The sequence below is a fragment of the Oncorhynchus clarkii genome, chromosome 13 (genome assembly GCF_045791955.1).
Source record: "Oncorhynchus clarkii lewisi isolate Uvic-CL-2024 chromosome 13, UVic_Ocla_1.0, whole genome shotgun sequence".
Taxonomy (NCBI): Eukaryota; Metazoa; Chordata; class Actinopteri; order Salmoniformes; family Salmonidae; genus Oncorhynchus; species Oncorhynchus clarkii.
Genome location: NC_092159.1, coordinates 45998116 through 46013832, shown reverse-complemented (window position 1 = coordinate 46013832; position 15717 = coordinate 45998116). Strand labels below are relative to the sequence as shown.

General features: G+C 43.0%; 1 protein-coding gene across 1 annotated transcript; it reads right to left on the bottom strand.

Moving 5' to 3' along the window:
• Positions 1-408: 408 nt before the first annotated feature.
• LOC139364874 (transcription factor atf-2-like) lies at positions 409-11449 on the bottom strand. The gene is made up of 2 exons (XM_071102051.1): positions 11199-11449; positions 409-4640 (listed from the first exon to the last, which is right to left on the bottom strand). The coding sequence occupies exon 2, from the start codon at positions 4137-4139 to the stop codon at positions 2484-2486; it is 1656 nt and encodes a 551-aa protein (XP_070958152.1). The 5' UTR covers positions 4140-4640; positions 11199-11449; the 3' UTR covers positions 409-2483.
• Positions 11450-15717: the final 4268 nt, after the last annotated feature.

Sequence of the window (15717 nt, the reverse complement as noted above, 5' to 3'; positions counted from 1 at the left end):
AACATGCCTGTGGTTACAAACACCTAGGTTAGGCCATCATTTGCGTCTTGTCTTGATTTAGATTGTGTCCGTCTAATCATTGTACCTTGCGGCTCTGCTATGTGGCTGTGTTAAATTAGTAGGCAGTGATTTAAATTACCATAGAAGAATGTTGGTTGTCAGCAGCTGCTCTGGTATAAATTATAGTTAGTTTTTGTGTATTACGCTAGTTGGCATATGGTTATTATTATTCTTTGCAGTGTTATATCTAACCTATGAACCCGTTTGTATTCAGTATCAAGTGATAACTACAGGGAGGTTTTGGTCTTTATCTATATGGCATATGCACAGCTGATTTTCAAACAGACCCATCATGAACTGTGTGTAACCCACATAGACACGAGTAAAGAAAGGAGAAATCTAACAATATTTGTACGATATGTTGAGAAATTCAACATCCTTTTTATTGTTTTCAATCTTGAAATGCATCCATCTTCCATGATGAATATTAGTGTCTTTACATACACAGCCATGTCAAAAAGAGGTGGTGGCGACCTAGACACCACCTGCTGCTAAACACCACACAAGTCTCGTCTGCATCTTTGTCTTTTTAGAATCTTTTTCATAAAACCATCAGCAAAAACACAAGCATCACTGATTTAAAACACATTGAGAAAAAGGGAGGATGGGGGTATGGAGCAAATACATCATCACGGTCTATAGGAGAAAGACACACGAAGATAGTAACAAAACAACACTTCAGAAAATAAAACAATGACATTAACATTACAGTGTTGTCAGAGAGAGGGAAAGCTTTACATTTATACACAAGTGGCAAAAAGCTAAACATGGTACATATACTTTATAAACTGTGTGGTGCAGTGCAGGCTTCTCATTGTCACCCAAAACGAGGAAAATAAAGGCCGGGGGTGGATGCCCCATGTTTTACACTACAGAGGCACATTAGAAAAAGGGGAAATCCCTATTTCATTAATAAAGTAGAGATTGTCCTTGGTTTTTACAAAACTTAATTGCAATAGCTCTTATTCTAAACCAGAGTTTTCTAATGTCATGGGCTATTTGTGTAATATAGTAAATTAGCTTCTGTTTCAGAGATCCAATGACCTAGTATCTGGGTTTGACGCCGTGTCTCTAGGGCAGTGGATCGACGTCAGGTCAGAAGCCTGAGGTTCTGAGCTCAGTGCATTGTGTCGTGTGTTGATTTGCAGAGGAGACTAGGTGGCCTCACTCAGAGTTCAAATATCATACAGATATCATTTAGATTATATTACTATATTTAAAATAACTCCCTCCCCTATATTTCCCCACTTTACGGTTTTAACTTGAGCTTTTATACGTTGAGGTTTATACACATTCACATTTTAGTCTATGTTCCTATTGGCTTTTCTGCAGATGTGGGCATAGGAATAAATACATTGAGCTAAGAGATGGGAACAGTGGAAGTCTAGACTGTTGATGATGCTCAACTTTAGGCCAGCAGCCTAGTTCTGTCTCAGACTGACTTTGATTGAATGCTGTCTAAGATCTTAAAGATCTACTGCAATAACAGGGAAGCTGCATTTCAAAAGCTATCGGCCATGTTTCTGTAAACAGAGTTAAAGTGATGACATTAAAGACGTTTTAACTTAAGTGGAGTTTGCAACAGTAGACACAATGTGACTGTACAGTAATTCTGACAAAAACAGGATGATAAAGGCCAAGTCCTTTCTTGCCTCAACAGTTAGTCGCATTGTTGTGACATTTGTTTGTTTTCTTCAAAAATATATATTTATAAATTATTGGTAAATTTACAGTAATATACAAACCGAGTGCTTGAACAAGATAGATAATGGATGGGCTGCGTGAGATCATGGAGATGGGAAGGGAAATATGGATTGGTAGAGGTAGGGTTAGAGAAGAGAGATGGAACTTCTCATTGTGTTGCATCTTTGGTCAAGGGAATGTTCCCAGAATGTTGCTGCTATGTTTGTCTAAAGCCAGATGTGCACCATAGGAGGGGCACTGAAAGCTGACAATACAATTCCAATAATGGTCAACTTATATTCTCATTTGAAATGACCAACTGTGGTTTGACGAAAAACGATATGAAAGAGTTTCCTCCCTCCTCTCATTTATAAACAAAAGTCCTTCTGTAATTATGGAGAAGATGCAAGAACTGAAAAGTGTATATACAATATATACACATAGAATACTGTTCCCCCAGAAGTCCAGCCCTGTTTTGGGCTTCAGTACAGCTTTTTAGTCCCAGGACATGAAGGTGAGGGTGGTGTAGATGGGGGTAAAGAAATGATAGTGGATTGAGATTGAGGAGGGGAAAGGGAAAGAGCGTATTTGGATCTAAGGCAGCATCAGAGACACCTCACAATGTAAGGACCCTCAACAAATTTGTGTGGCTTAGTCCAGTGTGTTCTATAGGCACTTAGTCTCGTCTGTTGTTACGGCGTCTGCTTGACGACTCCTTTTCCCCACTCTCCTTCCTTGACTCAGCTGAGGACGACCCCTGTGGGGGGCTGGCTCTCACTCTCCCTCTCTTTCCCGCTCTGCTGTTGCGTGAGGGCCAGGTAAGGGTGCTGGGGCAGGGGTAGGATAGAGGAAGGAGGAGGGGTGGTGGGAGAGTCCTGCTGGGAGCTCATGGCTTTGTGTTTGAGACGCAGTTTATGAGGCAGGGCAGTGCCCTTAACCTCTGCCTGGGTGTCCCCGCTTTGGCATTGGGAGGAGTCCTGCGGGGAGGGCAGAGGGGACCCTGGCTGGTGTAAGACAGACAGGTGCTGGAGGTAACTCCCGGTGTCAGATAAGGAGGAGGACGGGGACTCGTCGTCCGTGGAGGTCTCCTTGTCAGAGCTGCGGGGGTCATTGTCACTAGAGGAGGTGTCTTTGCCTGAGGTTGAATGTTCTTGGTAGTACCCCTCACTCCTGGCCCCGCCCTCATAGGTCAGTATGGGGGGCTCCTCGTCCTGGGTGCTAAGATAGCAGTGACTAGCCTGGTTGTGGTACAGGTGGGATGTGACGGCCTCCTGTTTTTGGAGGATGTCTCGAGCGAGGCCCGTCTGGGTCTTTTGCTCCTGTTGCAGAGCTCTGTACACCTGCCCCTCTCCTACCTCGCTGTGGCAGTCTGAGTAGTGGTACGGAGGGGAGTCTAGTGTCTTCCTCTCCATCTGCTTGGTCACCTCTGCCAGTCTCTCTGAGCTTTCTGTGTGGCTCTCTCGAGCCTGGGCCAGAAGGCCAGCCTGAGCACTCTGCTGTTGGGCTGTCTGTTGATCTATGTCCTGCTGCCTTTGGCTCTCCCCAGGGTAGGAGGCACTACTGGAGCGGTAGAGGATGACACTCCTCTGTTGGGTGGGTGGAGGGACCTGACTGGTCTGGCTTGTGATGCTCTCCTGGTGGTGGTAGGAGTGGTGCTGTTGGCTGTGGTAGACCGACTCCATCTCCTCCTGGTGGTGTGTGGAGGACAGGCTATGGTGGACGTTGAACATGCTGCTTCCAATGTCCATCTCCAGGCTGCTTTCTTCCTGCTTGATCCCGTAGACCGCAGGCTCTGGGCTGTCCCGGGAGGACCCGTCTGACATGTCTGAAAGGGACCCATGGGGGGAGTACGTCACCAGTTGACTATGCCCCCCCCCGCTGCCTGACTGCTCAGTCTCCGAGGAGTCAGAGTTCATCATCACCTGGGAGCTGCTGGAGTAGCCACTGGAGTAGTAATTGGATGTGGAGGATATCCCGTTGTCTCCATTGTTGCCTCCACTAGTGAGCTGCTGGCTCTTCTCCATGTAGGAGGCAGTGCTGATAAGGCCAAAGCGCAGCTTCAGCTGCAGCAGCTCCGTCTTCAGGCGGCAGTTCTCGTCATTCAGCACCATGACGCGGTTTTCCAACACCATGTCGTTCAGTCGTCGCTTCTCCCTGGAGCGTTTGGCCGCCTCGTTGTTCTTACGGCGCTTCTCCCAGTAGGATGCATCCTTCTTTTCATCAGAGATGAACTCACGCTTGCGTCTGCAACTCATGCTGGGCTTGACGAGACGCCCCTGGCGAGAGGGGGTTCCTTGAGGCGATGGGAGAGACTCTGCGTAGTTAGAGTATGTCTCTAGGCTGTCCAGGTTATTTTCTGAGCTTGCTGATTGGAGTTGTGAATTCAGGCATTCCATTGTTGCTCAGTGGAGGACAGTTTGGAATATTGCTACAACCACTGGAAAGGAAACTCAAGGAATGAGGTGATAAGGAACAGTGGGATTCAGCTATATCTCACTGAATGAATGAGCTTATGTGTCTAAACTGGCCAAGAAGATCAAGAAACAGTGGAACTCTGCGTTAATTCCCCTCATTTATCCAATGTATGTTCAGCCTTTCTCTAGGCAAGTCTCTTCAGCTTTCTCACAGAAAAGTGGGTCAAAGCTGCCTTGTAGAGAAGGAAAAAAAGAGTTCCTAGAGTGGAGAATGTGACAAGCTTCACTGAGCAATTCTCTAACCTTCTTTTCTCTGTTTTGTTTTTCTATCTTTTTGTGAGAGCGCTGTGCTGAGCAGACAGAGAAGTGCTCTACTGCTCCAGGCGTGTTGCAGGATGTAGGTCACTCAGTCTATCTTGGCTTGTCAGTCTCTTGGGAAGGGCGCTACCTCTCTCCTTCTCCAGTAGGTTGCAAGATGAAAGGCTGAGGAGACAAAGAAAGAAAAGGCAAACCTCTTAATCCTCGTGGACTGCTGTCGACCACTATGCATTCAGATTGAAGGAATAATATCTGCTTTATGTCATTGTTAATGAAATCCATTTGAGTTTTTGGCATGGCTGGTGATCAAATCATTTTGAGGGATAATTAATAATACGCTCCTTCTCACATCCTCCTGCTTTCATCTATGTTCTGCATGTCTGGCTTTGACTGAATTGTTACCCCTGGCAACCAGTGAATATTCACTAGACCCTAGTAACCACTGTCTGACCTCATGGCCCTTCTATTGATCTTCTCTGTCAGTGGTTCATGACCCCTTAAGGTGTCAGCTTGCTTCAGTTCAGCTGGCGACTTGCCAAACTGAACAAGTGTGCTTGCACACTCCCTAAAATACCTTAGCTTGGAAAACTAGGGAAAAAAGCGGCAATAGTACTGTCCATATTGAGATGCCGTAGCCAATATACACTTCCTCAAAATAGTCAGAATGAATCTATGATAAATCAAGAAATCTGTCATTAATTTTGACGTTTCTGCAGAGGAGATCTTAGTCGAGCAATTTTACATCTAACTGGGGTGTTTGGTGCAGTATTTCTCAATGACAAAATGTGCATGAAAATGATTCTGTACCCTTACACAATGTATGCACAAACTCTTCCGAACTGTTTCGGCTGGGAAGCATGTGGACGCGTTTAGCCCCGCATGTTGACGTTGACTTGCATGGTGTAATAAACATGAGGCCAATATAGTAGTTTCTGAGTTACTATCTTTTTCTGAGTAAGACCTTACACATTTGCTATTTGTGACATTATTCCTCCGCCTTTGTAATCATAACTGCATGTCTGGCAACCAAGTCGAGAGCACATGATTACCATGTAAACTCCCCGGAATTACATCACTCAAACACATGGAATGATTGGACATTGAATTTGTAAGCTTTAAACAGCCATTATTGACTTATTTCATGGCTGTTCTAAATAGTCTTTCAGACAGATTTATTTTAAGAGCCAGGACAGTGAATCACACAGGTGCAGTGGGGGTAGGCTTCCCCTCATTCCATTTTAGAATTCTAGATTCTAGAAAGATTCCAAAACAACCATATTAAGAAACAGCCCACTACGTTTACATAGAAATGATCATGAATTGGAGAATTTACTGTAAGTGTAATAACTGTAAAAATTCACATTCTATTTGGACAACCAGTTCCTGGCGGTGAATGTAGACAAAGGTTCCCCGCCAAGGAAAAGAGGTGGAGAGGGTACGGGATTTTAAGATAAGGATGTTGGGGGTTAATTAATGAATATAGGTCAAGTCTCAGGAAGGACTGGGCTGGAGAATGTACCAAGCTCTCCTGAATTATGACACCAGGGTGGTCAGCCTCATAACTATGAAGTGTCTGGGAACCTGCTCAGCAGGGACTCTCCTGGTAATGAGGTAAACAGAGGTAGATGTGCCACTAGCCAAACGTCTTAAGTATGATTTTCATGAATAAGCCAAATGGCTTTTGCACTGTCTCTTTTCATGTTTCCAATTGATCTCTGCTGGTTGTGTACCAGTTATTTTATCTGTGTTGCTGACTAACTGGTTCAATATCAATTACATTCCATACAGGTGACTTGAGGCAAGCAAAGGAATTCAACAGGCATCGAGGATGGAGTCTTCCTGGAACATTTGAGATAACTCATTCAGACTATGTTCCCTTGTTCCATGGTTCCATTAAACTGGTCTTGTATGCTTTAAAATCAAATTAGTTGCTGGCCAACAGGAGCTGTTTCATCCCTGCCTCCCTACCTCATTTATTCTCATTTTCTTACTGAACAACATGAGTTGAGACACACTGATTCTCTCTGCCTCTGTAATTTCATAATCTGTTTTTTTTCTCTATGGGTTATATTCTCCCAGGAGTCTGGGGCAAAATTATGTAACTGCCAATTGCTCTACACTTTTCAAATGTGGGTTCAACACCAATTTTTTCTTTCCAGGCACAATTCAGCAACAAAATGAGCGCAAATCTAGATGGGATATTACACCCCTAGTTCTTAAATTAAAAATGTTTTGCTTCCCACAAAATGATGACAAGCCTTCTAGGTATGGGTCATTTGGGTCCCAGTAGAGACTAAATAGGGATACAGGCTACGATTATGCCTGGGAAAACGGTTGAGACAGGGCCTGATAATGCACTGCTAAATGCAGTACTTTAAGGTCCTCATTCCCACAAGCCATTTGCATGTGGCTCATGGGCAGGAGGGAAAGAGTGGAAAGACCCCAGAAACCAGGGACCACCCAGTAAACACTTGGCTGTGACTAGTGCCTACACAGCAAGCTGGAATATAGGTCAGTGGAACCAGGGGTGAGGCAGGGAGAGAGATACAGAGAATTAGAGAGTAATCTATTTATAGAGGTGAAAGATGCACAGCGAGAGGGACGAAGAGATTGAGAGAAGGTAGACAAAAGAAAGGGGGAAATGAGCTCAGATGATAGCACCTTGCAGGATGTAAACAAACGGGGTACTGTACCAGCGTTAACAACATATCACCCATGGCAACAAAAGTAAAAAAGGGGGCAACTAATCATATCAACATCAATCCCTCCTCATCGAACAACACACTTCCACTGCGCAAACAGATTGACTGTAAAAAACAAAAAACAAGCTTCTCATCTCCTCTGCGGGCGGCTGGAATTAGCTGGAGACATGAATGGAGCTGGAGTGTTTGCTGATTAATGCATCACAAGCTCTTAGTCTCCCACTACTGCTACAGGAATAGGGCACTGCGTGCCACCCTTACCTGATAATCAGAACATCTAAGCATCAAACCTTTCCACTTCAATATAGTGTATCAAATATCTAACTGCAGGGTACTGAGATAGTGATTTCCAATGAAAGTTTCATGTGTTTTTATGAAAAAGGTAGTGTGACCTGCCAGAACAAATGTCAAATAGTAAGAAATTCTACTGCTTCCCTTTTCACCCATCTAATATGCTTACGAGGCTCTGTTTCAATGGAACACTCCTACGCTTGTGGTAGACCATAATGAATTCCATGTCCAATTTCATGATAAAAGGTGAACAAAAAGCTGCATCTCAGAGTATGAATCTGTTACTGATAGCTCTGTTTAACATTAGCACACATCCTTGTTATACTTAATAAATATAAAGTCATTCTACCACAGGAAAGGGCTTGGTTACATTTGTGAAGTGATCAAAGAGAATCTAAATGTATGCCATTTACAATTATTGGGTCCAAACAACCACAAAGCTATATTTGGTGGGGCTTGAGTTCAAAAGCTTGTTTTTGTTGAGCTCTTAAAGTAATGGGAGCAGGAGTAAAATAAGGAGGAGGCCCCCAGACCTGGGTGCAATATTTTACTGAGACTGAGGAACTGAACTGCCCCCAGGGGGGAACAATGCAAATAGATGGGTTTTTCCCAAATTCCAAGTAGGGTTGGGCTGATATATGATTAAATAGAATAGTGACATTTGACATTGACGATATATTGTGAAGTGCAAGACGATATATCGTGATGTGCTGTATGTTGAAAATTACGTGTAAATGAATTAACCAACCCTGATTCCAACCCTGATTCCAAGACTGGGTTTATCTTCCCAAGAAAAAGTACTAATTCTTGGACATGAAGGTGGAGTTCCAAGCCAACTCCTTGTTCCATAAACACAGCCATATCAGCCTCTGTTAAACAGGGGGAAAAAGGAGTGACCCAGTGCAGTCCATGTGTTTCCCAGTCACATGTGCTCCCTTGGCCTACTTCTCTGCCTCTCCCTCCCAGCCACAGCAGCACAATAACAAAGCACCTACTCTATCCTTCATTATCTTTCATTGTGCCAGGAAACCCTGAGAATGTCAGGCGGGTCAGGATAAACCCCACTCCACATTGTTTACTATCAACTACAATAGCAGTGAAACAAGACATAGTGCACGCTACTCTAGTGAAACATAGGTAATCTCATCCTCATGATAATTATAGCCATGTTATTACCATGTTTTTAGCAATAAAATAAGTAAGCCTACTAATACAATAAGGAATATAGTAGCTGATCATTGTATTGCAATTACAAGCAATTTATGGAAAGATTCATGAATCCTACAGAAATGGGGTGTGGCACAGAAAGGTGAGGATTGAAGAAAATGTATGAAAGGCAAAATGAATATGTTTCTAATTGTGTATCACTACGATATGAAGGCAACCTAAATGTATATTAGGCGCATTTATCTGCTGCCCATCAGTGTTTCTGTTCTGCATGAATGGGTTGGGTGTTAAGCCAGCTAGGATTTATTTTGGTAGGTTTTTATTCTGGTATTATAGGGGGCTCTGCAGCACATCCCCTCCCCGTTATGACTAATGTGACCTACATTTGGAGCTGGCATAGTGGTCCACCTTATGCGCCAAACAATTAGCCCTCCTCAGCAAAGCACAATAGAGGCTATGGGTTTCCGCTGATTGCGTCATCTCCCCTACCTATATCTGTTTTAATTACTTAAATGATTTATTATGCAACCTGCACCATTACTACAGCCTTTAGTGCAATGTGTTACAAAAATGTAACGCATAACCAAATGCTTTGCGTAATTTCCCATTGTGCATAACACACCTGTACCATAGGCTACATTCTAAACTACATGGTATTGATGAACTTTCGTGAGATATAATTCCGGTATGACTTTTCATAAAAACATGAATAGCGTGAATAGCCTACACCCTACACCCTTACCACGGCACCAAAAGTAGGCTAGACATAAGTGCGCATGCCATCACTAAACAACAACTGTATGAGCTGCGGGCACCTGGCGGGGGCACACATTCCACAATCATTCCCACAAGCAGTGTGGGGGTACATTCAACATTCAGACTGAGCAGGGTGGTCTTTTATAAGACAAGTTACAACAAGTGTGTGTGCAGTATTAATTATTATATGCATGTAGCCTAATAACTGAATAGGTTAAAGGTTGAGATGGACATGCAGTGCGCAACAGTGTTTCCCAATATAACTAATAACCTACACGGCAGGCAAATATCCACGTCACATCATAAGTGTTCTGCCCTCTTCAACATACCACTACTCTTTGTGGTGTCTCTGAACATACCACTACTCTTTGTGGTGTCTCTGAACATACCACTACTCTTTGTGGTGTCTCTGAACATACCACTACTCTTTGTGGTGTCTCTGAACATACCACTACTCTTTGTGGTGTCTCTGAATATACCACTACTATTTGTGTGGTGTCTCTGAACATACCACTACTCTTTGTGGTGTCTCTGAACATACCACTACTCTTTGTGGTGTCTCTGAACATACCACTACTCTTTGTGGTGTCTCTGAACATACCACTACTCTTTGTGGTGTCTCTGAACATACCACTACTCTTTGTGGTGTCTCTGAACATACCACTACTCTTTGTGGTGTCTCTGAATATACCACTACTCTTTGTGGTGTCTCTGAACATACCACTACTCTTTGTGGTGTCTCTGAACATACCACTACTCTTTGTGGTGTCTCTGAACATACCACTACTCTTTGTGGTGTCTCTGAACATACCACTACTCTTTGTGGTGTCTCTGATAAATGTACCTTTTGCATATTATAACAGATCCCTGGGGAAATCATTCAAGGCAAAAGCAAGTTTCTTGCACATAGCTTGTTGCCCTGTTGCATTCGCTACCCATAGGCTAATCCAAAAACTTGTCACGACTTTGAGATTTTGACCCAGTAGCCTACATTTGACCCAGTAGCCTAAATAAGCACAGAAATAAACATGCCCAGTATATCCAGCTCACTTTACAGAAACAGACAATACTTTAGATTATCATTCATATCCAAAACAATGTTTTCAGAGATGTAGGACAGCACAATACTCCAGTAGCCTACTCTAGATTCAGTTTGCCCCACTGAGCAGAGGAAGGGTTAACGGGTTCGCTAACCTTTCACAAATAACTACTTACTACATGTGATGGAGAGAAGTGTGTCCTCAGACCATCATTAACAGGTTTATTTTGCTCAAATAAATGTCCATACTTGTGTTACTAAATAGTAGAGGAATTCATCCAAAGAAAAACAATTTTACCGTATTTCAAGTTATTGTATCTTTCAATATTTTCAAAACTCTACTATGATGGGCGGGGCGAAGCTACTCCAAATATGTGTGTTTTCTGTGGCCCCTGCCACCCTGCCACCCAGCGTTCCTTGTTCTGAAGGAATTCCATCCACCCCCCGCCTCCTTATCATCCCCCTATACATTCTGCCACTAAATAGGGGGGGAAACGCCTCGCCTTGACAGAACATACATATGGTTCAACGTCCGTCACCAACATTATAAACACTTCCCGTTGTGCCAAAATGTTTGCAACAATATATCAGTGAACTTGAAAGTCATGCAAAACTAAAATTATATAGTCTAATCGATGTGCCACTAAATAACAGTGAAATTAGTATTGTTAAACAATTGGATTGAATTGTTTTCACTAATAATAAGTCACATTATATACATGAATCGACTGGACATTTAAAGGCAATCCATATAAAATAAATGCTTACCGTGTATGTGTAAATAAAAGCCCACAGTGCGAAGTCTAATATAACAGCCACGTTTCTGTTCAACAATTCCTATTTCTGACTACTATCGAATTCAAATGTGCGATCGTCCTTCAAGTACAGTGCGAGCTCTGTGATTAGTGCCTGTATGTGAGCATGAATTCTGTGTCGCTTAATTTGAATCTGTTCTCTTATTACGTTAGGGACTTGCTACAATTTCCTCCTTGCTCTCTCAATGTCTCCAATTGTATGTTAGTAGGTCAGCAGTTGCATAACAGGAGTCTTTGGGTGCCTAGTCACGTTTTGTTACTCGCTCGCGCGCTCCGTATCTGCCCCCTCCCCTTTCTTCTCCTTCGAATTCTGTTGCGGAGAGATGGGGAAGAGGAGAGAGGGGAGGGAATAAGCCAGACTTGCTGAGATGTAGGGTGAGATACCCCTAATTAGGTTCATAGAGAGAGTGAGAGAGAGACTTGGAAAAATGGAATGGTGGGGAGACATTTTTAGAAACAAGCTATTTATATATCAAGAAGATATATAAATAAACAGCTGTTGTTTGGGTGAGAAGTGTGTGCCCCTTTATTGAATGGATAGGCCTAATCACTCCAGGTGGCTCAGTTTTGCCCTTTTAAATATAGCTTTATTTTTTCAGTTTTATTCTAATCCGCAAACCAAAATCTATTCACATTGTCCCTCATTAGCATATGAGTAGTTATTTCTTCATATTCAGAAGATTGAAGGCATAGTCTACATGGCCTAGGCTTTAGCTTAATGTGGAGCAGGTGACATGGGTTTGAATCCAGTGTACACATTTATCAGGAGATACAATGATCAAATCAAATCAAATCAAATTTATTTATATAGCCCTTCGTACATCAGCTGATATCTCAAAGTGCTGTACAGAAACCCAGCCTAAAACCCCAAACAGCAAGCAATGCAGGTGTAGAAGCACGGTGGCTAGGAAAAACTCCCTAGAAAGGCCAAAACCTAGGAAGAAACCTAGAGAGGAACCAGGCTATGTGGGGTGGTCAGTCCTCTTCTGGCTGTGCCGGAATGATCAGTTACAATTGTGACATGGCCACATACAATTGTGACATACACATAGCTGCAACCTGGATTCAGGGGTAGACATAATATAGTAAACAAAAATCCAGGACACTCAAATTAGCTATGTTTGGTATGGTATGTATTCATTTGTGGATGTCCATCATCAATTTCGTATGATATGTTCCGAATTACATTTCGTATATGTTACAAATTGCAATTCGTACAAAATGTTACGAATTTGCAATACATTAGATATGTTACGAATTCCAATTTGTTGTGGCTAACATTAGCTAGGTGGCTAACGCTAATGTTAGCTAGGTGGCTGACGTAAGCTAGGCTAGGGGTTAGGGGTTATGGTTAGGGTTAAGCACAGGAGGTTGGTGGCACCTTAATTGGGGAGGACGGGCTGATAGTAATGTCTGGAATGGAATTAATTGAATGGTATCAAACTAATCAAACTCATGGTTTCCATGTGTTTGATACCATTCCATTTACTTCTTTCCAGACATTATTATGAGTTGTTCTCCCCTCAGCAGCCTCCTGTGAGGTGAAGGTTAGGAGTTAGGTTAAAGAGTTAAAGTTAGGGTTTGGGGAAGGATGTAGCTAAAAAGTAATAAATAGTTGCTAATTAGCTAAAATGTTCAAGTTGTTTGTGATGAGTTTCGATCACGTGTTACATGCCCACCTATCCACCCTACGAAAAAAGTATTCAAATGTATGCACTCACTACTGTAAGTCGCTCTGGATAAGAGCATCAGCTGAAGGACTAAAATGTCAAAAATAAATCAAATGCATGCCATGCTATTTTGAGTGTTCCAGATTTCCGTTTACTATTTTACGTCTAGTCTGAGACCAGGTTCATCACTCATGCCCAGCAAGAACAGGATGAAAATGAGTTTTAGTAATTTGTAGACACATTGCAGTAAGTTGTCTGATTTTGTTGTGACGTTGGCTCTCATTTCCAGCAGCTGTGGCCTTGTGGTTCGATGCATCTGGTTACAGTTTTTACATAACCACTTGAATCTCAAGAGCTCAGTACCTCATTCTCATCTGATAGAGACATTGAAACCTCTTTATACCGTAGGCTACTTTATTGGCATCCTCCCTCTTATGAGGCATCCAGCCAGTCCTTTTGATCCAATGAAAAAACTGCTGTGGACACAACAAAATGCATTAAATAATACCGTTATCGCTCCAGTTGTTTCCATGGCTCTCTTTGACGCAAGACAGAACAGGCACAGGTTGTAAGGTCAGATAGTGGAGGGCAGATGGACTGGAGAGAGGAAGAGGGTGTAATCATCACAAAGCACAGGAGGTCACAGTCTACCTCCTAAGCATGAGCCTGTCCCACCAGGAATTCATTTACCAGGAAATAAGCAGAATGAGAGTGAAAATGAGCAGTCAACCTTCCCCGTGCTGTAACTACATAGCATCTTCATATCCAGCTAGGACATAGGCCTAGGCCTAAGATATATTGCTCATTCCAAGTCAAGATATGCATTAAATGAGCAAAAGGATATGGATATTTCCGACAAATCGTTTTTGTCAAGGGTCACAGATTATATTCCAAAAGTCTAAACTGTCATTACTGTACTGGGTAACACATTTCTGAACTGGCAATAACAGCAATAAATACAATTGCAGTCATATTTTAGTTCACTATTTGGGAAGTACCAAAAACACACAAACTCAACCAATGTGTTACAATTGTGTATTTAAAACTATGTACAGTGCTACCTTCTATATGGTGTAAGACGACAGGGGGCTTTAATGATCAACTAAGACTTTCATTACTGAATGGTGTGCATTGCACATTTCATGCAAAACATGACCATTCAGTAATGAAAGTCTTAGTTGATCATTAAAACCCCCTGTCGTCTGCCCTCCACTATCTGACCTTACAACCTGTGCCTGTTCTGTCTTGCGTCACAGAGAGCCATGGAAACAACTGGAGAGATAACGGTATTATTTAATGCATTTTGTTGTGTCCACGGCAGTTTTGATTGGAACAAAAGGACTGGCTGGATGCCTAGAGGGCTGTTTCCAATTGCAGATGCTTTTATTTGATCTCTCTCATTATCTTCAAGGCCCTGGTTCCTTCTCATGTGACCGGAGAGAGCAGCAGGGCATGGAGGGTTCAGGCTCAATCTTTGTTCAGCATATGCTCTCTGTCTCTGTCTTTCTCTCTCTCTCTTTCTCTCTTTCTTCAACCGACCCACTTGAGCTTTCAAATGCACAAATGAGCTTTTCAAATGTCACAGACACAAGTGCGGCTCCATATGCCTCATTTGTTTCACAAATGAGAAGGTTGACTCACCATTCGTGAAAGGTTTTCTCTGTGTTTCTTTGTATTGTGGAGGTAGCGAGCATGCAGCAATACCTCCCTCAAACATGCCAATGATAGAAACAACCTTGAGAGCAAATGCATGTTTTATTAATTTGGGTCATATGGAGGCTTTAGAGGATTGGTCCTCATTTTTCTATGTCTAGTAATTGCTGTTAACCTGAAGATGCCACTCATTGCCTACTCTATGTCCATCTCATCATCTGGAGAGAACCCCAAACATGGACCAAGCACCGCCATGCTTCCATTATACCCCTCTCTTTGTTCAGAGCTGAAGCAATGGACGTGAACTTGACGCACCCCCCCCCCCCCCCAACTCCCTCTGTACCCCACCCAACCACTCCCCCTCCTAGCTACATATGCATGGGTTCCCATGACAACTGTCGCACTTCCTGCCTAGCAACCGGCGTTATCTCCCGCTGATAAACAGGGGGGACAGAATGGAGAGGGGAGTAGCAGAGGGGTTGCGGTTTAAGGGGTGTGTTATTGGGGGTGGTTGTGTAGTAGTGAGCTGCTGCAGTAGTAGCTTCATTAACCAGCCTCACTCCTCTCCTCCACCCCCACCCTTCCTCTTCCTCCCACTCTCACTACAGGAATCCCCAATTTGACTGAGGAACCTGTGAATCCAGCTGCAGGTTGATGAGAGCCTCTCCTTTGTAATGAGATTGGAACAGCACAGGGCTCAGTGAATGGAAGATGTTCTGCACTGGTGGATACATGGAGTACATGGAGCCTCTACAGAGTTCTACTGTCAGCTTGATTTCTCTTCATCTTGATGGATTTGACCTGTCCACATTGACACACATGCTGGTTTAGATAGGCCTATCTCATTCAATGTAGGGGTTGGTTACTAGGGGCAAATAATAATTAAATGACTTCATGGGTTGAGTGTTGTTATTGAGTGACATAGCAAATAAACCTTGGTGTAATTTTGCCACTACACCTGCACAAAATAAAATCTGCGACACTGAAATAAACACACAGGCTACTATGTCACGATCTGTGTGCTCTGAATGACAACAATCGCACCATCAGCTAGCCTACTCAACAAATGGTAGTCTGTGCTGCCACCTAGTGGTTTCTAAAGTTATTATGCTATTATATTTATAACTGCGCTCTGATCTGCTTTGGTTT

Bases quoted from the DNA above. Each gene is read 5' to 3' on its own strand.
- LOC139364874 (XM_071102051.1), bottom strand. From the start codon at position 4,139: ATGGAATGCCTGAATTCACAACTCCAATCAGCAAGCTCAGAAAATAAC.